The sequence below is a fragment of the Mustela nivalis genome (assembly GCF_964662115.1).
Source record: "Mustela nivalis genome assembly, chromosome: 16".
NCBI classification, from domain to species: Eukaryota; Metazoa; Chordata; class Mammalia; order Carnivora; family Mustelidae; genus Mustela; species Mustela nivalis.
In genome coordinates this window covers 5,383,857-5,408,940 of record NC_139035.1, presented here as the reverse complement: position 1 = coordinate 5,408,940, position 25,084 = coordinate 5,383,857, and the positions used below count along the sequence as shown (strand labels likewise).

Sequence of the window (25,084 nt, the reverse complement as noted above, 5' to 3'; positions counted from 1 at the left end):
TTCTAAGACCCTGGAATACATATGGGGATTCTAGCCCTCACCCAGATTCCTACTCCTCTAGAGCGTGTGAGATTCCGCCCATGTGTAACGTGTCCACAGCGCAGCGCACACATCAGGACAGGACTTCAGACGGCCTCCAGGGCCTTTCCGGTTATCAGAGCCCAGCTTGGGACTCTTCCCCAAAGGAAACAGGGGATATTAAAGAAGCTGGTCTGGAATTAACTGGTGCATCTCTCGTGCTACCCGATCTGCTCGGATTCTGAGCGGGGGCTCCAAAGCCCCTTTTCCTCTTGGAAAGGACCTAAAACATTTGCTGAAATCCAGCTAAACCTCATGTTTTCGCTGCAGTGGCGCCACCTTGTGGGAAACAGGAGGAACTACAGGACAGTCCGCCTCCCGCTTCTCTGGGCTGGTCCAGCTGGGGAGAGATTTCCCCACCGAGAAGCCCTGGTCTCCCAGAGGCACGGGTGTCAAATTGGCAAGACTTAACTTTCCTGTCCCCGGACTCGGGATCCCAGAAGTACTCTCCTTCCTTCTTTGATATCCAAATTCCTAGTCTTTCAGTGCATGAAGTTAGCTGGCTTACAAAGGATGCCTAGAACTATCACCCCGGGGCGGAGGCGACGGGGGGGGGGGGGGGGGGGGAGGGGGGGGTGGTCTCCTCTTTGCTCTTTACAGCCTTCAGGGAGGGTGGTATGCTGGTCGTCCTAGGTTTTCAGAGGAGGATACTAAGGGTCAGAGAGGCTGTGAGTGACTTACAGCCACTAAGTGGAGACGTCGGGACTGTCCCTTTCCCTGCTGGATTGCTTCCACCGATGACTTAGTGGAAGGAAGCAATCTCTATTGTCTTCAGACAGAGCAGAGCGGAGGAACCCGACTCTCAAACTGTGCCCTATGGACGGAAATGTTTCAAAAATCAGAACTGGGTTTGCTCCTACTCCAGGACTCGATAGGCAGGTGGAGTCCAGAGCCTCCGAGGACAAGCCGCCTCCATCCCAACACCGGGCGCAGGCTTGCGTTGTTTCACCATTAACCACGCTCCTGGCTGCCACGCCCAGATCTGGACTCTGACTCTGAGCAGAAGCTTTTTTTTTTTTTTTTAAGATTTTATTTATTCTTTTGATAGAGAGAGAGAGAGCATAAGCAGGCAGCAGGCAGGGGGTAGAGAGAGAGAGAAGCAAGCTCTCCACTGAGCGGGGAGCCTGACTGGGGTCTCAATCCCAGGACCCTGGGATCATGAGGTGAGCTGAAGACAGACGCTTAACCAACTCAGCCACCCAGGCGCCCCACTCTGAGCAAATCTTAACTTGGAGCAGGATGACGTTCTTCCAAAGTATGTATTAGCGTCTCCCCATGACCTTCTTTTGTGTCCTCAGGTTTCTCTTCTTTTGAATCACTGGAGGATGAAGGATTGCCCTGGCCCAACGCGCAGGTTCTGCAGGAACCCCGGTGGCTGCTGCTCTCACAGCAGTACCTCCCTCCTCCCTGCAGCGCATGCTCCCTACCCTGGACGGCGCAGATACTCACCCCCCCCCCCCCCGGGATATCTGTCACACCCTCCCCACTCATCCTGAAGGATGCAGCTCACATACCACACAGCTAATGACACCGAGCCTCACGGAGTTCTAACTACCTACCAGCATGGTCTCCATGCGTTACATGGACTTTTATTTAATCTCAGGAACTCTATGAAGTATGTACTAGTTTTATGTCCATTTTACAGATGGAGAAACTAAGGCACAGAGGCTAAGTCTGTTGCCATGGTCACGTAGCTAACAAGTGGCAGGGCCAGGATTCAAGCCCACACCATGCTCTTAGCCAGCTTGTAGTGCCAGCTTGGGTGCCCCCTCCTTGGAGAAACCTTTTATCCCTTTATGCATCCTCTGACTTACAACACCCTTGACTATAAAACTATGACGGCGTTCGCCATATAGCCTTCGGCCCTGGGTCTCTCTATACGTGCCTTGCTGGAAGAAAGGGTCGACCAACCATTGTCCATGGCAGACCTTGGTGACTATTGCTGGAGTCACTGGGTCATGCCCAGGCCAGACAGGCGGCACCTTAGACCCACAGGAGAGCTGCCAGGGGGTTTCCAGAAATTCCAGACACACTCGACAACAATTTTCCAGTCAGAAATTTGTAAACAAAACTGGACACCTATTGAGATCCACAACATCCTTTCTAATTTACCTTGCAGTGAGAGGGTTCTGTTCTTGTTTTCTCTTTTTTCTTTTTTTACTTTTAAGTTCTCATTTGGCTCCCAAATGAGTGAAAGACAAACTGACAAAGTTCGTCCTGTTCGACCAAAGCCCCAGTCTGTACATTCCCCCTGTCAACCGACCCGGCCCCAGGAGGCCTTTCCCTAGCGCACCCCACCCCACTTCTCACCCGTCTCCACCCACGGCTTCACCCGGCCCTGCCCACCTCCTCCTCACCCACACTGAGCGGAGAGACCCCAGAAGTTAAGCCAACGGGCACCTCTCAGGACTTGTCTGTTCTGATCTCCAGGGGAACTGGCTGTGCCGGCGGTACTGGGGATCCGAGATGCCGCCTGAGGTGTCCCCACACCAGTGGACACCACGGTAATGACAGTAAGATATCTATATAGGGTTTTTTTTTGTTTTTCAGTTTGTTTCCTGACCGAAGGTCAAATGCCAGCTGCCTGGCACAAAGCAGGTCTCCAGGCAACCAGAGCTGGACCTAACGTCTCCTTCCCTGAGAACAGGGGACCCTTATGGCAGACCTGCTCGTGCAGTTGGGTGTGGCCACAAACGGAAGGCATGTTTGGGAAGGGGGGTTCTGCGGAGCCCGAGATGGACTAGGCTGGATAGGGAATGTGGATGGGAATTCTCGTCCTTGAGTGCAGCCCCAGCCCTGGACTTGAGGCCTCGGGTGTGTACTGCAGGACACGATCACAGGGCGCCTGGGGGCTCAGCTGTTGAGCAGCTGCCTTCGGCTCGGGTCATGATCCCAGGCTTCTGGGGTCGAGCCCCACATCAGGCTCCCTGCTCAGCGGGAAGCCTGTTTCCCTCTCTCCCACTCCCCCTGCTTGTGTTCCCTCTCTCGCTGTGTCTCTCTCTGTCAAATAATTTAAAAAAAAAAAAAAAAAAGGACATGATCACAGTCAACATTAAAAGCACACTCAGTGCTTTTGCACAGAGTGGCTAACCGACATGCTTACTCACAGGAGCTGAGCTGCGGGGAACAAAGGTAGCAGGTGCACACTTATTATGTGCCTCTATTGAGTGCTTTACGAGACTTTCATTTTCCGCAACAGCCTATGAGATGGGGATTGTCACGAAAAGACATGCTGCGGGGAGGAAGCGGGAGGCCGAGGGCAGCCCTTCAGGGAGGCCTGACTGGTCAGGCCAGGAGCTGGAGCCCTGGGCAGCCCTAGCCAATCACCTGCATTTTGGGGCGGGGGCGCGTCTTCCCCTGCTGACCCCGTTACCTGCTGGGGCTGGCCGCTCCTTGTTGAGGATATCATAGCTCTTCCAGCTGTACTGAGGGGCCGGAGAGCCTTCCTTTGATTGGCAGGTCAGCTGGATGTTGTTCCCAATCACGGTCTCTCCCTCGATGGCGCAGTCTGGTTTGGAGGGGGCCACTGTAGAGGGGAAGAACAGGGTGAAGGCATGAATCCAGGGTGAAGGCGCTTGGTGACAGCCACCTCCCACCGCAGACACACACACAGAAAAAGTCAGAGCCTACTGGTGAGAAATAGTGCTGCCAGATCAATCTGCCCCAAACACCTCCTCGGCGGCCTGGCACCGTCACAGAGAGGCAGTGCACACGGACATCAGGGGCATCCGAGTGCAGGATTGGAGTCAGCACCATTATAAAGGTGGGGATACTGAGGCCCAGGGAGGAGACTAGGCAAGAGCCGGGGCGACTGGAGCCCAGGTCTTCTGACACCATCTCCAGTGCTCTCTCCACCAGCCCACACAAGCTCCTTCTGATGTTGGCCCATCTGTGCCATTTTAGGTAGACCTTGTAGTCCCCCCCCCACCCCGTGTTCCTGTCTGTAAGGCAAGGGGACAACAGACTTTCTGTAAAGGGTCAAAGGTAATATCTCAGATGTTGTGGGCCACATTACAGTCTCTGCCACTGCTCCTACGTTTTTAATAACTATAAATGTAAAAACCATTCTTGGCTTGCAGGCCATGTACAAACAGGCCTGGGCTGGATTTGGTCATGTTTCCCTGGCCCTGGGTTAGGGGAAAGCTCCTCTCTTTGAAGCCCTTCCCCTCAGACTTCTTAGGAAAGTTCCCTTTGTGTTGAGCACTTCCTTCATGGATAAAATGTACGTGCTCGGAGTAGATGGGTGACGGGAGAGACCCCAGGTGGCTGCAGAGTTGTGTGCTGGGTGGACAGTGAGGCCCAAAGGGGTGGGGGTGGGGGATGGCAGAGACCAGGAAAGGGAGGCCTACAGAAAGGTTATAAAACCACTCACAATCCTAACCTGATCACCCACAATTCCTGAGGATCTTAAGCTGGTCCAGTCCCTTGGCGCTCCCGTACCACTGCGCAGGCTGGCTCATTCTACAAACCTTATTGGGCACTTCCTGCATGTCTGAAAGTGCCTGGTACTGGGATCACATACTGAGTGAGTTCCCGTGTTCAAGGAGTCCAGTGGGGGCAAAAGTCAAGTGACTGGACAATGACTGGGCTGGAGGCAAGACTGCGGGGACAGGGAAGGCACAAGTGAGCGACATCCCCACAGCCTGGGCTGTGACCTGCAGGAAGAGTGAGAGTAAGCAAGGCCAGTAGTGGAAATGGTGGTGGTCAGAGAGGTAAGGGCCCTCCACACAGAGGGAACAGCATGTGCAAAGGCCCTGAGGCAGGAAGAAGTGTCAAGGATGCTTGAGACTTCACGTAGTGTCCTTGGGGCGGGAAGGGGGAGAACACGCAATGCATAGGTTTATTGCTGAATCTCCCTTGCCAGGAATGTCCCTCCAACTCTTTCTTCAGACCCTTGGATGGTCTGCTTGTCCTGGTCTATAGCACTGTGCACTGTACAATCCAGACAGTACGGATCTACAGAGAGTGTCGCAGCCCCCGCTCCCTGCCCCCCCCCCACACCCCAAGTGGCTGCAGGAAGCTACCCCGGATGTACCCAGCGGCCACTTCTGGTTTTTCTCTGAGACCGGCAAGGGGTTCTTCGGCGTGTGTCCCCCACAGCTCCTGCTGCTCCTGTGAGGGCCACTAGGTGTGGAGCAAGCATGGAGCAAATAAGAGGCACTCCCTCACACCAGCCCCAGTTGGGCAGCCCCTAAAACTAAGAGGCCCAAGCTTGGTTCAAGAGCCACCTTTTTATATCCTGGCCCAGGGCCCGGGGACTGAGCAGCCTGGGCAGGAAGAGGCTGCTGCCTTCAGCCCTCCACCCCGCAGGCCCAGCAAGTGGGTACAAGGGAAGCCGACACTGCTTCCCCAGAGACCGGCTCTAGGTGAAGGCTGATGAGCCAAATTTGCCTCCTGAACTCTCCAGAGGTACAGGGACAGCCCTCTCCACGCATGAAAACCACCCAGCCTGTTTCCCAGGTGGGCCTTGAGCAGGGCGCTACAGCTTCATCTCCCAGTTAGAGAGCCCGCCTGGAGTATAAGGTGCCCGGAGAGTGTCACAGCGAGGCAGCGTCCGACTTGGTGTGCATGACCGTGGTCAAGCCTTTCTGGGATCCAAGACAAAAAGGGGACAGAACAGACCAAGGCAAAGGAGCATCTAGAGAAGCATGAAGGAGCAAGCTGGCCACGACTGGGGGCTAGCTTTGCCCGGGAAGTTATTAAGGCAAATCCTTCATTCAGTCCCGAGGCAGCAGTGGGGTAACAAGAGACCAACCACCCCCAGGAGACCAGCCTTAAGAAGGCGTGTGTCAGGTTTCTGTCCGTCGCCCCACACACATCCAGGGGCCCTTACCCTCAGCCCCCAGTCCGTCCCCCCGCCCTGGCTGACCCTAGGCACCCCCCCCCCACTGTCCTGATCCTTCTCGAAGGGGTCCTCCCCAGACCCCGAGCATCAAAACCTCTAAGCAGCGCTCGTTCAAACAGCCCCTCTTGCGAGGCTGTGAGGCCTGTGGGGCCCCCGAGATCTCGGGGTCCTGGGTGGGCTCCTCCTGCGTCCCCCAGACTGAAGGCAGCCTCTCCCCAGAGGGCAGGGCCGGGCACCGCGCCGCCCCGAAGCCTGCACCTCCCGCTGCCGGCGCCAGGGGGCGCCAGAGTCCGCGGAGCCGCCGGTCCTGGCCGCCGCTTGCCCGGCGCTAGGTCAGGGCTGAGGAGCCGCGGCCGCCAGGTGGCTTTCCCCCTCCCAGCACCCCCCTGCCCCGGCGACCCGCTCCGTGCGCTCCGCCCCGCCGGAAGCCCTCCGCTCCCCGAGCTTCTGGGAGTCCTCCAGCCGGCGCGGTGGCCCCGCAGAATGAGAGCCCGTCTCCCTAACTACAGCCCCGCAGCAGGGCAAACCCAAGTCTCAGGTTTTCCTGGTTTCCTCACAGACGGTACAAAATGCTCTCTCTCCTCCTCGCTCCCGCTGTAAAGCAAAACACGGAGAGCAGGACCGCAGCCCAAGCCCGTCTCTCCCCGCGGCCGGACCGGGAGCAGCCCCCACACGCCCGCCACGGGGTCTGGCCGCGGTCGCCGCAAACCAGCGCGGCCGGCGGGAGGGGGACCGCCGCGGGGACGTGGATGCGGGAGGCCCGCACTCGACGGCCCGAGCACACCCGCGACGGAAGCCAGCCCGGTCCGCACGGCCTCCTGGCTCGCCCCTCGCAGCCCGCTTCCCGCGCACGTGCGAGGAAGGGGACGAAGACCCCTGCGGGCGCTCGGGGCTCACACCCTCGGGGACAGTGTCCTCGGAGCCCGCCCGTGCTCAGTGAGCCTCCGGTGCTCCAGGCGCTCCGAGGGCCCTTGGGTTTTGGGCCAGGACCGAGTCCAGGTTCGCAACACGTGGCTCCCCCGCCGGCACCATCGCGGCCACCGGTTTGCGGCCGTGGACGCACGAGGGTCGTAAAGGAGAAGGCGCGCCGCCTGGTTTCCGGCAGCCGCCCGGGGCCCCAGGCCCCCGTCAGGCCGGAAGGGGAGACCGATCTCCTCCCAGACACCTCCCAGAGGTCTCACAGGTACGGACTCGGGGCGGGGGTCCCCTCAGGTCAGAAACCCCCGAAAGCGGGGGCAGGAAAGAACTTCCGAAGGGAAAGGAATCGCGCAGGTCCGGCCTGGGGGGAGGAACCGTAAGAACGTCGGTGTGAAAGCGCGAGCGGATGTGCAGTTCGACCTGCCGGGTCAGGCGGCCCGAGGCCGTGGCTCCACCCTTAGGGCCCCCAGAAGTCCACGGAGTCCGAGTGGGCCCTGACCTGTCTCCGGGGTGACCTCATAGGGTCTAAGGCGAGCCCTTGGGGCGCCAGTCTGGGGTTTATACGGACTCACGGTGGCCAAGAGGCATGCAGGTGTCCCCCAGGAGGGCGGACAGGCGGGCCTGGGCCTGGTCTCTCTGCAGGGACACCCACCCTTTGTCTGTCTCTGCGCCGGCGACACAGGGAGGGAGCACACAGGGTGGACAGCCCCCTGCGCGTCGTGGGTCGTGCTCGTCACAACCTACGGCCTTCGACTGTACGCTCGAAAGGCTTAAGAAGCGATTCTCCGGAGGCTGTGGGCTGAACACGTCTCCTGGAAGATGAGGCCCATTATGTGAGCCGGGGTCGGCTGGCCCTCCGCGGGGCCCTGGGACCCACCCACTGTCCAGGTCAGGACCCCCAGACACCCTGACCTAGTCCCAGACATTGATTCTCGGCTTCAGGTGGCCCAAACTCTGCCCCCACGGGTCCCATTCTGTGCCAATAGGAAGGACCAAAGTAGGGTATTCGTGACCCAAGTAAAAGACCCCAAAGGCTGTAAGGAAGCAAAGCCTATCAGGGAGGCCCTGCCCCGGGGGCATTGGGGGCAGCAGTGGGAACGAGCTCCGGACAAAGACAAACGGGTCAGAACCACAGTCCTCCTCTGACCCGGGGCCTAAAGCAGAGGTGCAGGAAGACGGTGGTCCCGAGGCTTCTCAGTGGCGTGTGTGGGGAGATCTCTGCAGCCCCGACGGCCCACGGGGAAACTGATCCAGACAGAGACAGGTTGTAAAGTCACAGGAGCTCTCACCCTGATGTTTAAGGTGTGGTGGTTGGGGGGGAGGCGTCTGCCGTCCACCCCGGTCATGATCCCAGGCGTCCTTCAGGACAGGGACTTGGAGGAATATTCCCAAGCAGCTGCTGAAACTCCCTTTGTTTCCAGGAAATTCCCTGTCTTCTCTGGCCCAACACGGACTGCCTATCCCCCCTTGTTGGCGGGAAGACATGGCATCTGCTCGGAGCCGATGAGCTCCTGAGCCAGGAACCTTTCTCTGTCCTCTGGCAGCACTTTCTTCTGCCTCCCCATCCGCCTTTTCCCGGTTCTGCACCACCTTGGGTGCAGCCTGCATTGGTGGCTGCTAGACCGTCTTAGGTGCTTCAGGCACCGGGCTCCTCCCTTCACTGTTGGAGCAAGACGAACACCCTCTGGACCTGACACCCCCCCACTCCAGATTTCCCCACGGGTCTCAGGTGAAACATAATTCAGTATTTAAACTAAGTTTGTTGCTTTAATTAAGATAGATATGTCTTTTCAGTTCTCGGCAGTAAACGTGAAACTTTTATTCAATGTCAAGGTTTACTGAAGGTCAGATGACCTCGTGTTATGTCTGTTGCAACTTGTTAGCAAGAAGATGACTACACGGATGGTTAATCATCTAGAAGTTTTCTTGGGTGATTGTTCAGATAACTTTCAAAGTCTTTGATAAACTAAAACTTTGAAGTTTTGCTTCAATGATAAATGGAATTGAATTTATTGGACATCTAGGTCGTTTCCAAATAGGATAAAGTGTAAGTCCTTAATTACTGGACATAGGTTTGTGCTTTTGACTTCTTACTGTAAAGAAACTAAGGATATTTAAATCTGTTGGTAAACATGTTTTGTGCTTAACTTGTTCACAAATTTGCCATTTAAAGAATTATGGTGTAACAGTTCACAACTGTTTACTCCTCAGTCTTTACTGGAGATTAAGGTTTCTAAAGAGTGCAAAATTCTGCCAACTGTAACTAAGACTGGTGGAAATAAGGAAAACAACTAGGTGTGTGGAAAAGTAGGAGATATGTAAGAAAGGTAAGAAATGGGAATGCATTTTTGTGGAAGGTTTAAAAAAGGTAATTTTGTCATAAATGAGATGGTTGTTTGGGAAAAAATGAGCAGGGACAAAATCTGAATGCAAAGAAAAAGTTGTAGAAGGTTTATGGAGGGAAAACTTTGGAACAGAATTTTAGATGCGGTCGGGAGGGACCAAGGTTGAAATGAATGGATTTTAAAGTACATTGGTATAAGATTGAAAGTCTGCTTCTCTCTGTTCAAAAGACAAAACTATTGTTGGTCAGCTCTTGATAAGAAAATACAAATAGTTGTTTTCTCTCTGCTTGCCTAGAAAAACCAGTTTCTCTGTCTTGCCTTTATCGGGTCTTTAACATCCCTAATCCTATTTAGGGAAGTGCTTTAAAACATTCTAAGGTTTTAACAAACTTCCCCAAGATTTAAATCATGAACAAAGTCTTGTTGACTGATTAGGCTTGCTTGTTGGGTCTGTAACCTTCTGGTTCTGGCTATTGAAGTGTATGTATCCCGGAATAACTGAGTTTCCTTGTCAGTCGTATCATAGTGAGCTCTCCTATCAGATCGTTAACTGTGTCCATTTCTGAGGGTTTTTTTTTTTTTTTAAATCATTTATAATTGTTCTTACTGTCTTTCAAAATAAGTTTCATCTTCAAGGAAGTTCATATAAAAGACGCTTAGGACAATACAGGTATTCAATACCTTTAAGATCAGAACCGAAATGAGTAAGAACTTTCAGAACTAAGTAAAAGCTGCATTCAAACGGAACGTGAATCAGTAACATGGGACTAAAGGAGCTAAAAGATCGTAGTGTTGTGACTCTTGTTTAATCATTGCTGGTTCTCTCATGTTTGCTCTTTCAGACTAAGGGAACTTTTTCTTAAGATATCTGTGGCTTACAGAAATGTAAAAATACTCATTTATAAGCAAATCAAAGCATTCGACTTTTCTATGTGACCCTTCTGAAACTCAGAAGGTCTCAGTAAGTATTCTTTCTTCCATGGCAATCAGTCATTTGCATAAGTTCAATAGGAATCTGTTCTCCTTGTAAAAGGACATTATTGGAAACATTGGTTATTTTATCAAGGCTTAGACTGGAATGTCCTATTTGAGAAAGACATGCATAGACTCAGATATAACCAGAAAGCTTTAAGGAATGGAGGTTGGCTTTATGAAACCTGGAGTCCTAACGCCCCTTGGAACTGTTGGCCTGATACCTTACAGCCTCACCAGGTGAGTGAAGAATGTCACTTCCTGGCAGGTGCAGGACCCTCAGGAAGGGGAATCTGTCCAAATCTATAGGTATTGCAGGTGTGTCTGACAGCAAGTAGTTGGCCTGGAGAGGCTACTGAAAGTCCAACCTAGAGATTCCTTATAAAAAGTTCCAACAGGGGCACCTGGGTGGCTCAGTGGGTTAAAGCCTCTGCCTTTGGCTTAGGTGGTGATCCCAGGGTCCTGGGATCGAGCCCCGCATCCGGCTCTCTGCTCAGTGGGGAGCCTGCTTCCCCCTGAGGAAGCAGGCTCCCCACTCCTTCCCTCTCTCTGCCTGCTTATGATCTCTGTCTGTCAAATAAATAAATAAAATCTTTAAAAAAATAAAAATAAATAGTTCCAACAAAGCAGATTCTAAAAGATCCGTATGATCTGTCTGATCACTCAGTGTTCTTGCTGAGCTTATGTAAAAAATTAGGCCAACTTTGCTAAAACTGGACTTGTTTTTTAAACAAATTAGTCCTGATTTGGCTATCTCTGGAAATGAGGGTTATTTTAGAGAGAAAAATTACATTTAAATAACCCACTTTTGTGGATGTTAAGTTCTAGATTTTGATGTCTTTAAATGTTTGTTGTTCACCTAGGCTAGACAACTTGAGGTAAACTTCAGAGAAGTTGCACAATAGCTCATTTAGACAATCTTCCTGCTTTTTATTCTGTGGGTATAATAACAGGACCCCATGGCACATGATTAAACAACTGGAAAATGGAATTGATACCCCAAGAATTGTATAACTTATCACCTTGACCAATTCTATATGGCTGTGGCTGGGATAATGAAATCATTCCCTAAAAGCCAGAGCATACTCCACTCCATAGGGTTAACTATGGACTTATGGAGATAAGGGATGACCCCACTTTCTTTATGATTGGATCAGATGATGTACTTGGGAATGACTTTAACCTCTTGATAAGTTTTCCCCCACTTGCCAGTGATTCCTTGTAGTTAGGATATTAATGCTTTACCCCAAAGAGGTCTTTCTTAATTGTTTCATCCCTCTCAGTTGTATTTATCCTAGAAGCCACTTCTATTGAGGTACAATTGCAAGCAAAGGCTTTAGCTAAGCATATAACTGTCACTATGGGACAGTCCCTGACTGTAATGACTTCGCATTAGGTCCAGATTTGTCTTAGAGGCCAAAGGCCACCGATGGACGATGGAGGCTGACTTAATAAATACCAGGCTATGCTTACAGATACACCTGAAATAATACCTAAAACCTGTCAAACTTTAAGCCCAGCTACCATTATGCCTGGAGCTAAATGTCATACTTCTGTAGAGCCTACCTGTTGGAGGTCATTGACCTTATTTATTCTAGTCAATTGGATTTAAAAGATTCCCGTAGCTATAATTCACCTCAAAGGCTCTGTGGCAGGCCGCCCCCTGTAATAAACAGGGTCAGAGGAGACCTTGAACGGACTGGAAACTTAGAAGTGTCGCACCTCCAAGCCCTGTGAAAAACTTTAAGGCGCATCTCCCGAGAAGCTTTGAAAAGGACCCCACCCCCAGTGGATAGGGCCCGACACTGTTCACACCACCCCTACTGCCTTTAAGGTCTCAGGTGTCACCCAGTGGGTCCACCACTCTAGAGTAAAGGAGGCTCACAAGTCAGACGAATCACGCCAGCGGAAAGCCCAACTAGACCCTACCAACCCACTCTGGCTCCACCTTCAGCGAGACCCCACTGACTGATGGACATCAGTTCGCCGTGGTCCCTGGCTATCATCGGCACAACATCCCTCACCTCAGCAGTCAGACTTTACGCTGCTTCCCCTTCTGATTGGACTTCCTCCCAGAGACTTGTTATTGTTACTGCTTATTGGGCAACCTTAGGATGGACTGCTTAGTTCATAGAAAACACTGTTACCAGGCAAGCCACGACCCAGATATTAGCCTTGCAGGGTTGTCGGCCCACAGTAGATGATAATGATGCCCTCTAAAGTAGGTGTTTAAGGGGGCATCAAAGGGGGCGAATGATAAGGGGAAAAACTGTAGTCTAAGATGGCCGACCAAACCAGCAAGGGAATTCCAGCCCCTGTCTCAAAGCCCTTTCGGGTTCTTTGTTTCCTATCCCCTTTCCCACGTGCACCAAAAGTACCAAGTATGTGGAAGTAGAAGGATATCAATTACCCTCCCTGCTTGCACTCAGACTTTTGGGGAACCGTCTCCTCTGAGCCCGCCAGTGTTCCATTAATCTCCCATCTTCCAAGGTCTCTGAGGGCTGCTTGGTTCTCCCGTCAGGACCCAGTCCAGGTTCCATAACAAAGCCAGAAGGAGACAGTATCAGCCAGAAAAGGATCATGTCCAGAGAAGTGAGGTATTTGGCTAGGGGCCAACCAGGGCAATGGGAGAGGAGGAACAAGTACAGAACAGAAACTAGTAAAAATGTGCATTTTCTTGGCTTATAATATCTCTCCAAGGAGCTAAGTCAAATAAAAATGAAGAGCTATGTACATAAAACAATCTGTTACAGCATTCTTCATAATGGCTTTAGCTGGGACAGGCTGAATGCTCACTCAGGGACGGGGACTCAATCCACTCACCCGAGCAGCTCAGAGGACTGTAAGTGCTAAGACGGCGGAACGCGCTACCTGGTGAGGAGCGAAAAAGAGCCAAGTACCAAACCATTTGGCTACAAATCCAGTGATGGACAAAAATGAGCATGAAGACAGGAGCTCAAGTCAACATGTTTCTTTTTTGTTGTTGTTTCTCTCTTTTTTCTAATTCATATTTTCAAGAGGCAAGGCAGCGTCACCAAGCACAATTATGTTTGTTTGTGTTTGGACTAAGGCTGCTATCGTGGCAGGATGTGAGAGCGGTTCAACGACCAACAGCCTTCTACAGGCTACAAATGTCAACCTGAGGAGCCCTCCAGAGAGCCTGCCCCTTGCTCTAGGGGTACTCTGAGACAAACACATCAGGCACCCCAGCTAGATTGGGAGCAACTGAAACACGGCTCTAAAAATGCCAGAAGATGAAAATGTGTGAGGGTGACAGCCTCATCCATGAAGTGAGAGGGGCTGTCAGTGCTCCTCAAGGTCTAAGACCATGAGGAGCTCCCCATGAAAATCCAGAAACAGAGAGGCAGCGGGGTTTCCATGTCCCAGACCCTAAGCAAAGACTCCCCCATGTGGAAGAGGAGTCAGAATTTCATTTATCAATAAGTGATGTGTCTAAGATGCAAGGGTCCTGTGGACAAATGAGGACAAACGGCTCATCCAGGGCTGACTGGGCTCTGCCCCACCAGTCTTCTGTTGGCACAGATCCAGGAAGGGCAGAACACAAGTTACTGCCGCAGTCAGCTAAAACGTCACTGGCAAGCTTATGTCTGCTATCAACTCACAGAAAGGGTACTTAGAAGATGTAAGTAAACCTGAAAGAATTTGGGAATCGTCCTGAACAGGATCAGTTACCCACTGTGAAAGTACAGGGCTTTGCCTTTTGGCCATCCTGTTCTGATGGAAGCTTGGACCCGTTTTACAGGTGTGTCAAGCCTCAGTGTTCTCTTCTATTAAACGTGAGTGTTAATACCCACTTTCACGGATGGATTGCAAAGATTAAAAGAGACCATATCTGTAAAGCTCTTAGATGCCTGGCTCATAACTCATCCTCAGGAAACAGGAGCGATTATGACCATGACTCTGTGACAGCTTTCACACAGACCAAGGTCATTGCAAGATGGTAGTGTTCTCTCTATTTAAGGTAAATACCCTCTGTTTTCAGAGCAGGAGGACACGAGAAACAGGAAATTTAGCTACATGGTTGGGTGCAGGGTTGTGAAAAAGAGGAAGGTATAGGAAAAAGGTCCTATACCTTCTGTCCATAGGAGACCTGGAATTCTGTAGGCCATCCCTTGTTATTGAGGGTCATTAAATCTGAAATACATCTTCCTATATGAGAGGACTTCACCTTTGTAACATGTCATTCCTTTGCAAGTAATATGTAAGTTGACCATAATTCTAATCCCCTTCAACTTTTAACTAAGAAAAATGATTTTAAAAATTAACATGGAAGAATAACTGTGTAGAAATTGACAGAATTTTTTTTGAAAAGTTTAGCAAGAGAAGATATTATACAGTGCCAGGTATTAAAAGCTGACTGTTCAAACACTGATAGCTCTAACTAAAAACAAAACAACCCCCCCCCCAAAATAAAACAGACTATAAACATTGAGTATGAACATGCTGTAATCAAAACCATGTAATATCAGCATAGGAATAATCAAAAGGAAAATGAACAAAAAAGGAGTAAGAAAGTAGCCATTCTGTGTAAGAACTTACTCTGTGCCAAAGCTGGCATCCCAGTGGGATGAGCAGGGTTTCTTTGGTACAGTGAATGACGCTGATGCAATTGGTTATCCATGTGGGAGAAAACAAAGTTAGACTCCTAGCATCCTATTTACAAAAATAAATTCTGGATCAAATAAAGGTCTAAGTGTAAACAAGAACATGAAGTTCATTTTCATACCACTGAAGGCAGTGGTGCACGACAAGGGAGCTCAGATGTGTTCTAGGAAGCAGCAACATGAGACAGATGGGGACTTCTCCTGCGCCCAGAATTTCCACTGCAACCCTCCAGGAGGCTAAGTGTCCTCAGTGTGAAAGAGAAGCATGAGAAACATCCCAGCAGCCTTTCCCAGAGCAAATCCTTAGGTTATCAGGGACCCTCCTCCCACCCAAGCAAGGGAAGCCTGGAGGTTCATCGGGAAGGAGATCTCTTTGAAGAGGATGCTTAGGAAGGGCCCCATGAGTATTTGCTCTCCTGCTCCTGGGGTAAGGAAAGAGGTATTTCCCCCATCTCGGGTCAAGCTGAGGAGACACCAGAAGAATCCAGCATGGAGGCCAGGGTTCCCTATGGTTGGAAGCTGGCATCTCTCATTCTGTGGCTGAGGCTCGCTGAGTGACAGAAACCTGTACGTTCTTGAAGTGCTGATTCTGCAGTCTGAGGACAGAAGGGCTTTATGGAGGCCTCTGGGTTTCCAGGGATCCCCCTGCCTGCAGCCGAGAGAAGGGGGCTGGAGTGGGCTGCAATGGCCAGGTGGGAGTGGGGGCTGACCCATGCCCTGTTCATGTCTCCAAGGGGCTCTGCTCGCTGGGCCACAGGGAACCCGGAGCAGATTGGCAGAGAGCAAGAGTGAGTGCCAGAAATGGGTACTGGGTGGAAAAGGACGGGGGCACACATGCTACCTGTGTCAGGTGGAAGGACCTGTTCGTTCATTCCCCCCCCAAAAAAAGCTAAGGTGGGGTTATGTGAGAGCCCAGAGGGAGATGCACGAGGCCTCACCAGGCAAGCAGGACTTGGCTTTTCTCCCTTTGATCCTCCCTGGACCTTGACCTCTGAGGAGCCACATCATCACTTCCCAGGGTTGGGAGGAGTCAGATGAAGGAGGTAGGGTGAGGAGACAGACCCCAAGCCCTCACTCCCCACTGCTGGTCCCCAGGCTTCAGGGGCTGGGCCCAAATGGGGAGTAGTGAAGCTTATTAGTGGCTAAATTAACATTTTGATTGAGACTGCCTGAATTTTTTCTTACCTAACAAAGTAACAAAATTTACAAAAATTAAAAAGATTGATAACACTCAGTGCCAGTAAGGATGGGGGGGAAACCAGTGTGCTCATAAATCGCTATGGCAGTAGACGTCATTTTGAGGAAAGTAGTTTGCCAGTATGGCTTCATGTTTCATGAAGGCATCATCTTTGACCTAGAAATCCTGCTTTTAAGAATCTACTTAACAAAAACAACAGAGAGGAAGAATATACATCAGTACTGTTCACACACAGAATTGGAAACAATCTGAGAATGTCCATCAGTGTGGGACACTTGGATCAATCATAGCACGTCCACGTGACAGAATGTGCGCCTCCGATATGGAGATCTATAGTATCGATCTGGAGAAACAGGCATGGAACGTTACCCCCAAAACACTGCCAAGTGGTCTTCATAATATAATCTTTTCTTTTCCCCAAAGAAAAGGAAGAAAGAAAAAGTGTGTGTGTGGGTGTGTGTGCGCGCGCGTGTGCATATTTAGAAAGGACATGAAGCATGTGGAGGAATATTCCCACTGGCTACCATGCTGGTGGTAAGAGGGAAGGACACGGTCACATACTCTCTCGGGGGCTACACTGTTTGATTGACACGATGCTTCAAAAAGCCAGGCAGCCAGTTCCCGCAATTAAAAAAAAGTCCCACTAAGGAGTATAAATGGAAAAAGTAAATGAAAAATGATCCATTGTTTGGGTTTAAAGCGTTGCTACCTCCCAGGGTGGAGGCCATTCCTTATATTGGACCTAGAAGAGCCCTTCGCCAATATATGTCCAGTGACTGACTCTGAGTCCAGGGCCTGCTTTCTCTGGGCCTCATCTGTAAAATGAAGATACTAAAGTAGATGATGTTCAGATTCTTCCGAAACTATGAGCTCTCATAATCAGTTATCTGTATGGGAAGAATGTCATCTTGGGACACATTTCAAAGACGTGGAGCCTCATCAGTGGTATGTGGTTGGGGCCAAGGGTGGAGAGATGCTAGTGGGAAGGGAATCTACTGATTAGCTGAATTTATGATGGGGAAGTCTCGATCTGGCTCTCGGCACCAAAGGAAGGCACAGTGAGAGTCCTTATTTAGGATCTATGATTTCCCTTTTTCTTCTCCCTAACAAGTTTGCCATGAAAAGGAAGGGAGCTGAGATATGGGGAGGAGCCCCAGGGCCACTCCACTGCCCTGGGAACTGCCTGCCATGGGCGGGCAACTCAGAATAGTCTTCCATTACGAAGGGAGGAGCAGCCCCTGGCAGGCAGATGGCGTGAGGGGATGCCTGAGCTCCTGGTCAGGTAGGGCTGTCTCTGGCTTGCCCTTACCACGAAGGCACGACTTCTCCCAGCACCTCTTCCTGCCCCGCCTCCCTGCCACCCCAGGAAGGAGACGGAGACACTCACCCAGGACCAAGAGCCTGACGCGTGACCTAGAGGTTCCCGCCAGGTCTTCGATCAGGGAGACCGAGCACTCGTACGTGCCGTTGTCATCCATGGTAAGCTGGCTGATGGTGAGGGAGGCGTCCGAGTGTTCGGCTCCGCTCGAGATGTTGGCACGGTTCATATAGCGGTCACCGTAGATGTAGCCTTTCCTCGAAAATTCCCAGATGAGCACACTTTCCTAGGAGGGAGGAGAAACATCACTTGGTCTTACCCCAAGTCTTGGCATGGTGCTTGCAGCCTGTGCTGAGTAACCCTGTCCACAGGTTGCCAGGCCCAGAGGGCTAACTCGTCGACCCCTCAGAACAAACAGCTTTAACACATAGTGCCCATTTGTGGATTCCTCTTATAATATATCTGTACTTTTAATGAAAATATTGAAAGGCCAGGACAGGTAGGCAATTCGTATCACAGAAGCACATGGGGATAAAGGGGCTTTTTCTCAGCTCCCCGCACTTTGACCCTTAGTAACCTCTGGCTTCTCTCTTACCCAAGAGATTTCAAATTGTTTTTGATTTCAAACTCTTCTCACTTGTTCAGACAACGAAGTATTTCATGAGCATCTATTATGCACCACCATATTGCGTTGGCAGGCACCGTTGGCTTCCAAGCCCACTTTATTTACTTGACTCTTGCCTTTGGGATCAATTTATTCACTCATTGTGCAATCTTGTGCGATCTTAGTGTGGCTAAGATCACTCCTTCCTAGCCAAACTACCTCAGTACAAATCCCAGTCCTGCCACTTCCTAGTTAGAGGACCTCGAGCAAAAGGTGACTCTGTTTCCTTTTCTACAAAATGGAGATCAAAACAATAACACCTATTTTATATGATTTTAGTGAGGGTTAAAGTATATATACGAAACAGTGAGGGCACTGCATACCACGGCAGAAAGTAAGTGCAAGACATCATTGCTACTGACCATGATGTTCCAAGATGAGGAGGTCGTGATTTCTGCCCTCAAAGAATAAATGTTATGACAGCCTTTGAGTAACTGTGGGACCTCAGAAGAGAGGCATTACATCTAAACTAGATAGTTTGGGAAGGCTTTCTGGAAGAGTTCCCAGGAGATAGTGCCTCGGATCCTGAAGGACAAACTGGCCAGGCAAAGGGCTAGGGGGTTGGGGCGGTGCACGCTGGAGGACGGATGGATGTGTTTGGCATTCTAGGCAAAGGGAGAACAGTGAAAAAAGACCTCGGAGTGGGAAGCTATGGGTCTACCCCAGTGTGTTCATTATGAATGGAAGAGAGTATATGAGGGAAGGGTAGGTGGAGATGAGTACAAGAAGGTAGCAGCAAAGATGGTAGCTGCTGTTTATTGAGTGTGTGCTATGTGCTGGCTACTATTCCAAGCACTCTGTATGTATTATCTTGTTTAATCCTTGCAACATCCCAGATATTATGATTTTACCCCCATGAAGGAAATATCACGATTTTACCCATTTTACATGAGGAAACCAAGGAAATATCACGATTTTACCCATTTTACATGAGGAAACCAAGGCAAGAGGTTAAGTACCTCTCCCAAGTGGTTAACCCAGTGCCGGGGAGGGATTCGAACCAAGCATTCTGGCTTTAGAGCCTGGACCCTGGCGATTCTGGATTACCAGACTGCAGGCATCGTGTATATGGGACTGAATCAGTGACATCTTATCCTGAAAGCACTAGAGAGCCATGTCTTTTAGGAAGTTAACTCTCAACACAGGGTGGGAAATGAATTAGGAGGAGAAGGAAAGGCAGTTAAGAAATGAGTTCAGCAATTCAAACGAAAAATTGTGGGTCTTCAGATCGGGCTGTGGCAATGCAGACGGGAAGGATGAAGTGAATCTGGGGGAGTGTGAACAGGGTAGACCAATGGGACTGGGAGTCAGGGAGTTGCAGATCTCAAGGGGGAGGGTCTTTGGCCTGAATATTCGGGTGTTTGGTGAAGTCATTTCCAAGAGAAGAAACACCTAGAAAGAGAATGTTATAAGAAAAAAATGATGCATTCTGTTTTCTACGTGATGTGCCTGAAGTGTCGATGGCACAGCTGTAGAGTTCGGTAGGAGCTGGCCGGGGCAGCTGAGTGCACCCGGGGATGATGGTTGGGGAGTCAGGGACTTAGATGTTAACTGAGCCGTGGGCTAGAGAAAGCCATCCCAGGTAAATGAGTGCCGTATGCCAAATCCCCAGGTTACTTCATTTTGAAAGGTTGGGGAGAAGTCAGATAGAGCAGAAGAAAACCCAAGATGTGACTGCCCAAAAAGCCAAGGGAGGAAGATTCCAAGATGGGAAGATTCCAAATGGTCGATAGTGGGAAACGCTAACGAGAGATGAAACAAGATGAAGCCTGAATGAGTACATTGAATTAGCAAAAGAGAAGTTGCTGGTGAAGGCAGGGGATTGGTAGAGGCGGAAGGCAGAGCATGCATGGGTAGAGAGGGGGGTGTGGAGACATGGTGGCAGGGCTGCACAGGCCCTCTGGGCAAATCAAGACAAGGTGCCCTTGTTTCTGGACCAACACAGCCTGTGCCAGGAAACACGAGTTGGTTAATGGAGAGCAGGTTCTCTTGTGTAGGGCAGGAACTGCAGCCGCCCTGGGAGGGGCAGGTAACTAGCTCTCCTGAAGGGGAGGAGCGTTGGGGCGGGAGAGGAGGAAGTGTCTTGAGCTGTGGGCCAGTCTGTGAATCTGGATCTTTCCCAGCTCAGCTCTTTTCTGACGGGTTGGCTCTGCCTGGACCCTTCGTGCCCCAACTGTTCTCCTAATCACAGCTATCCCAAGGCTTCCTCCCTGGATCTCCCACCGCCGCCCCCTTGCCTGGACCTGTCACAATAATCTCCGTGAGGACACAGATTTAATCCCTTTCCCTGCTCCCTTGCTTACTCTCAAGGGGATTGCCTCCACTCCTTTTGGAAGTGAGGGATCCTTCGCTCAAGAGAAGAACTTTAGTGTTTATCTGAGCACTCAGAGAAGTGTCTGTTGAGACCGTCTCTAGTTGGCTGAATACATGTGATGGTGAAAGAGACCTCCTTCAGCTTCTTCGGGCTGAGGGCAGCAGCTTCCCTCTCTGGGTTTTACCCTGAGATTCTGGAAGTAGAAAGGACCTGTGCCCATGGCCCATCAGTCCTCGGATGGGGCAACAGAGGGAGGATCAGGTCGGATTTACTCTCTTTTCCCATGGGTCCTGCTACTCCAGGCCTTGGGTGTCCCGGGTCACCCCTTCTTTCCTGTCAGGGAAAAAGGTAAAGGCTTTCACTCTGGGTATTCCAGGGACCTAATGCTTACCTCTGGCAGGCACGTTTGCATTTAAAAAAATTTTATTAAGTAGCTGCATACCCAGCATGGACCCCAATGTGCCTGCACTCAAGACCCTGTGATCAATACTGGAGCCAAGACCAAGAGGTGTTGCTGACATTGAGAGGCCGCCTCCCACCAGCCGGAACGGCCGAAATTGACAAGGCAGGAAATGACAGGTGTTGGAGATAGTGGAGAAGGGGCATCCTCTTACACTGCTGGTGGGAATGCCAGTTGGTGCAGCCACTTTGGAAACAGTGTGGAGGGTCCCCAAGAAGTTAAAAATAGAGCTACCCTATAACCCGGTAGTTGTACTACTGGGTATTTACCCCAAAGATAAGGATGTAGTGAAAAGAAGGGCCATCTGTACCCCAATGTTCATAGCAGCAATGGCCACAATAGCCAAACTATGACGGAGCCGAGATGCCTTTCAACAGATGAATGGATAAAGAAGATGTGGTTCATATACACAATGGAATATTACTCAGCCATCAGAAAGGATGAACACCCACCATTTGCATCAACATGATTGGAACTGGAGGGATTATGCTGAGTAAAATCAGTCAAGCAGAGAAAGACAATTATCCTATGGTTTCACTCAGATGTGAAACATCAGGAATAGCACAGAGCACCACAGGGGAAGGGATGGAAACCTGAATGGGAAGAAATCAGAGAGGGAGACAAACCAGGTGAGCCTCTGGACTGTGGGAAACAAACAGGGTTACAGAAGGGAGGGAGCAGGGGGAATGGGGTCACAGGGTGATGGGTGTTAAGCACTGGGTGTTATACACAATGAATAATGGAACACTACTCAAAAACTAATGATGTACTGTATGGTGACTAACATCACATCATAAAATAAATTAATAGATAAGATAGGATAGATGAATAGATTGTCTGGCGCTTAACTGACTAAGCCACCCAGGAGGTACCCCCATGTTTGCCTTTTAAAAGTAGACCTCACTGTGGAGCTTACTGAACCACCATGAGAAAGATAACTGTTAGCTTAACGGGGGAGCAGGGGTAACATATACTTCCCCGATGACTGTGTGCAGGTGCAGGAACAAGATCTGGCATCTGTTTCGGGACCTGTTTTGTATGACCCCCACCAACCCTGAAACCCGTCCTTTCTTTTTTTCTGGATGTATGTTTAAAAAACAGGGGAAAAAAAAAACCTAAGTTTGTAGAATTACAAAATTCCTTCAACCATGGTACCTTAAGTAGGATGCCCTCAGTGTGTGGTGCTGCCTATTTAAAAACCATTCAACTGGAGCCCCAAGAGTGCCAGCATACTCCCCCTGCTTTCCAGGTGCCTCCTTCCCAAACCACCAGGACGGGAAGGGACTGGAGTGGGAACACTTGGGTGACTTAAGTTAGCTCACCAGGGCCTACTCAATGGAAGAGCTGGGTTTTTATTCTTTTTTTAAATTTTTAAAATTTTTTTTATTTTTTAATTTTTTATAAGCATATAATATATTTTTATCCCAAGGGGTACAGGTCTGTGAATCGCCAGGTTCACACAATTCACAGCACTCACCTTAGCGCATACCCTCCCCAACTGGGTTTTTATTCTTGAAAAGACTCATGGAAGGGCATGTTTCTTATAGGTTCACATACTAATTTTTTGAAAGATTTATTTATTTGAGACAGAGAGAGAGAGAGATGGCACACCAGTGAGGGGGAGGGACAGAGGGAGAGAGAATCTCAAGCAGACTGCCCCCCAACGCCAACCCTACCCCCCACCCTGGGTGTGGAGCCCGACTAGTGGCTCCCTCAATCTCATGACCCTGAGATCATGACCTGAGCCAAAACCAAGAGTTGGACCCTCAGCAGACCAGGCACCCCTAGGTTCACATCCTAATTTGTACAAAGACATCCTTGGTGCAGCTTATGTCAAGTAATCATGAAGATTGTTCTTGAGTATTTTGTAAAGGTTATGAAGTTGAAACAGGCAAGTCAGGGGTGTGAAAGCTCTAATTTATCTACCTCATTTAATTTTCAGTTTTGTAGCCAAAGTCTCCTATTTTCCTATTTTTCAACAGCTGTAGTGTTCTGACACTTAAACCTAAATTGCTGTGTGGTGGAAACAGGCGAGATATCCTTGTGATTTTTTTTTTAACTTTCCCTTTTTGTATATGTAATATTAAGCAAATGATGAAACATTGTTCTAATGGTTTAACAAAGGAAGGAGAACAAAAGAACCTAATTTCTGGGTGGAGAAGTCAGTCTCCTTCTGTGTGGAAAAGTAGACAAATACTGTTATCAAAAGTTTGTCTGTGTTATTGTACCTGACTTTAGGATCTGAAATTTTTTTGGACAGGTGGTGCCTTTCCTCCTGGAATTGTAAGTGGAGCACAATACTAGCTCTTGCTTACACTGTGAAGTGGATATTGTTACAGAGAACACACCAGAGCCTTTCTCACTGGTAAGCAAATAATGCCTCGTGAATATATGATCTATGGAGAAACTCTGGTAGTTTTACCTGCTGATGCCAGCTGTCCATTGGAGAGTAAATTTTGAATGTGTTCTTCCTCCTCACACCCCAGAAAATAAATAAGATAAATGTAGAGCTCACTCCAACGTAAGCATAGATGTTCCATTTCTTATCATTAGAGAAATGCGAATGTGATTTTTAAAATGAGAGACTTTTTTCACTTACCAAAATGGCAAAGATCAAACAGTTTCAGAGTACTGAGTGTTGGACAAGTAGGTGCCCTCGTATTGTTGGTGAACGTGCAGATTGGCATGACCTCTCACGAGAGCAAGTTGATCTCGTTTATCAAAACTTTAAATTCACATACCCTGTGACTCAGAAGTTCTATGTTTAATAACTTACCCTACACGCATCTACTTCAAATACATGCTTATGCTATCTGTGTGTGCTATACATGCCCATAGACCCTCACATCGAGATAATTATTGCAGGATTATTCGTAGCAGCAAAATCCAGGTAACAAACCAAATGTCCATCATTGGTACATACGGGACATTCATAAAATGGAATGCTTCATGTAAGTGTTTAAAAAATGAGACAGGTTGCTTCTAGGCCTTTTGGCTGAGATCAAGGGTAAAAAAATGAGAGATATATAAATGTACTGACATATGGAAAGAGCTTCATGACCTGTATTATGAGAAGAAAAGCCAAGTGCAGAACAGTATGTGTGTGGTCTATGTAAACATGCCTATTCATGTATGTGTAGGTACATACATATGTATGTTTATGTATGCATACAGCATGCATTGAAGGCCACCCCAGAGCTCGTAAAAGTGGTTCCCTTTGGTGAGGGGAAGAGGAGACTGGGAGTTCAGAGAATGGGGTAGACCTACTTTCACTGTGTGTAAGTGTTATTGCTTAATCGTTAGTCGGATGCGTGTGTTACTTAGACACACTCTTGCACACAAATGAGAATTCAGGCTCTGCTCAGGGGAGCTGTAACGCTTCCCTATGGAGGTAGTTTTGTAGTCTCTGTGAAATTTTAAGAGCATTGACCCTTTCTGGGGTCAATTCTAGTGTTATACCTGTCCACACACAAAATGACATATGTAAATGGTTATTCCTGGTCATTGGAAGACTGGGAATACCAAGAGCCTGTCATTATGGGGCTGGTTAAATATTAACAGTGTCTCCTCACCACGGACTCCTACAAAGCTCTGAAAGAAGGAGGGAGCTCTCTACTAACTGGTACAGAAAGCTCTTCAGCAGCTGTGTTAAGTGAAGAAGGCAAAACAGTGCCTAGAATATGCTATCTTTTGTGTAAAAAAGGGGGAAATAGAAACACACACACATACACACAAAACACATTAACATTTTCTTGAATTTGCGTAAAGAATCAATGAAAGGATACACAGGAAAATAAATTGGTTCTCTTAGCCAAGAGTTATATTCAAAATACGTAATAATTGCAGCAGATCTAACAACCAATCAGAATAGAGACTGGTCCCAAACAACCAGTACCGGTGAAAACCAGCCTTGCCTGCAGGTGGGTAGTGTATGGCGGGGATGGGGGAGTTGGTGGAAATGGGGAGGAGTAGAAGGATCAGAGTAAATAGAGGCAAAGATGGGAATGAAACTTCCCAATGTTTGCTTTTGATGATGTTTTCATTTTGGAACCATGAGACTGTATTACCCATTTCAAATTAAAAGAAAAAAAAAAGTCTTCTATATTCCCCAAAAGGACCTAAACAGGAAATTTTTAAACACCCCAAAACGCTAGAAAATAAAATCTGGCCTCGAGGAGAGCTCTATGCTAATCAAAAGGAATGACTGTCTCAAATGATACAATTTAGGTAACTCGAGACTGACCGGCAGAAGGATATTTTAGGGAAGGTCACTTTTTCAAAATAAAGGTGGCATTTTAGGCCCCTTGCTGAGTCTAACACTCACTACTCTCTGCTCACCCAGTCCAG

General features: G+C 49.3%; 2 protein-coding genes across 4 annotated transcripts in view; one reads left to right on the top strand and one right to left on the bottom strand.

Annotated features, from left to right (window-relative positions):
- Positions 1-25,084, bottom strand: part of GPA33 (glycoprotein A33) — a 44,175-nt gene that overhangs the window by 5,760 nt on the left and 13,331 nt on the right. For both annotated transcript variants that reach the window (XM_082702786.1, XM_082702787.1), the window contains 2 exons: positions 17,369-17,585; positions 3,452-3,604 (listed from right to left, as the gene is read on the bottom strand). In XM_082702786.1, coding sequence (XP_082558912.1) covers positions 3,452-3,604; positions 17,369-17,585 — 370 coding nt within the window. The remainder of the gene's footprint in view (positions 1-3,451; positions 3,605-17,368; positions 17,586-25,084) is intronic.
- STYXL2 (serine/threonine/tyrosine interacting like 2) overlaps positions 7,042-25,084 on the top strand; it is a 78,358-nt gene continuing 60,315 nt past the window's right edge. For both annotated transcript variants that reach the window (XM_082702653.1, XM_082702652.1), the window contains exons 1-2: positions 7,042-7,106; positions 22,998-23,102. The gene's annotated coding sequence lies outside the window, so the exon portion shown is untranslated. The remainder of the gene's footprint in view (positions 7,107-22,997; positions 23,103-25,084) is intronic.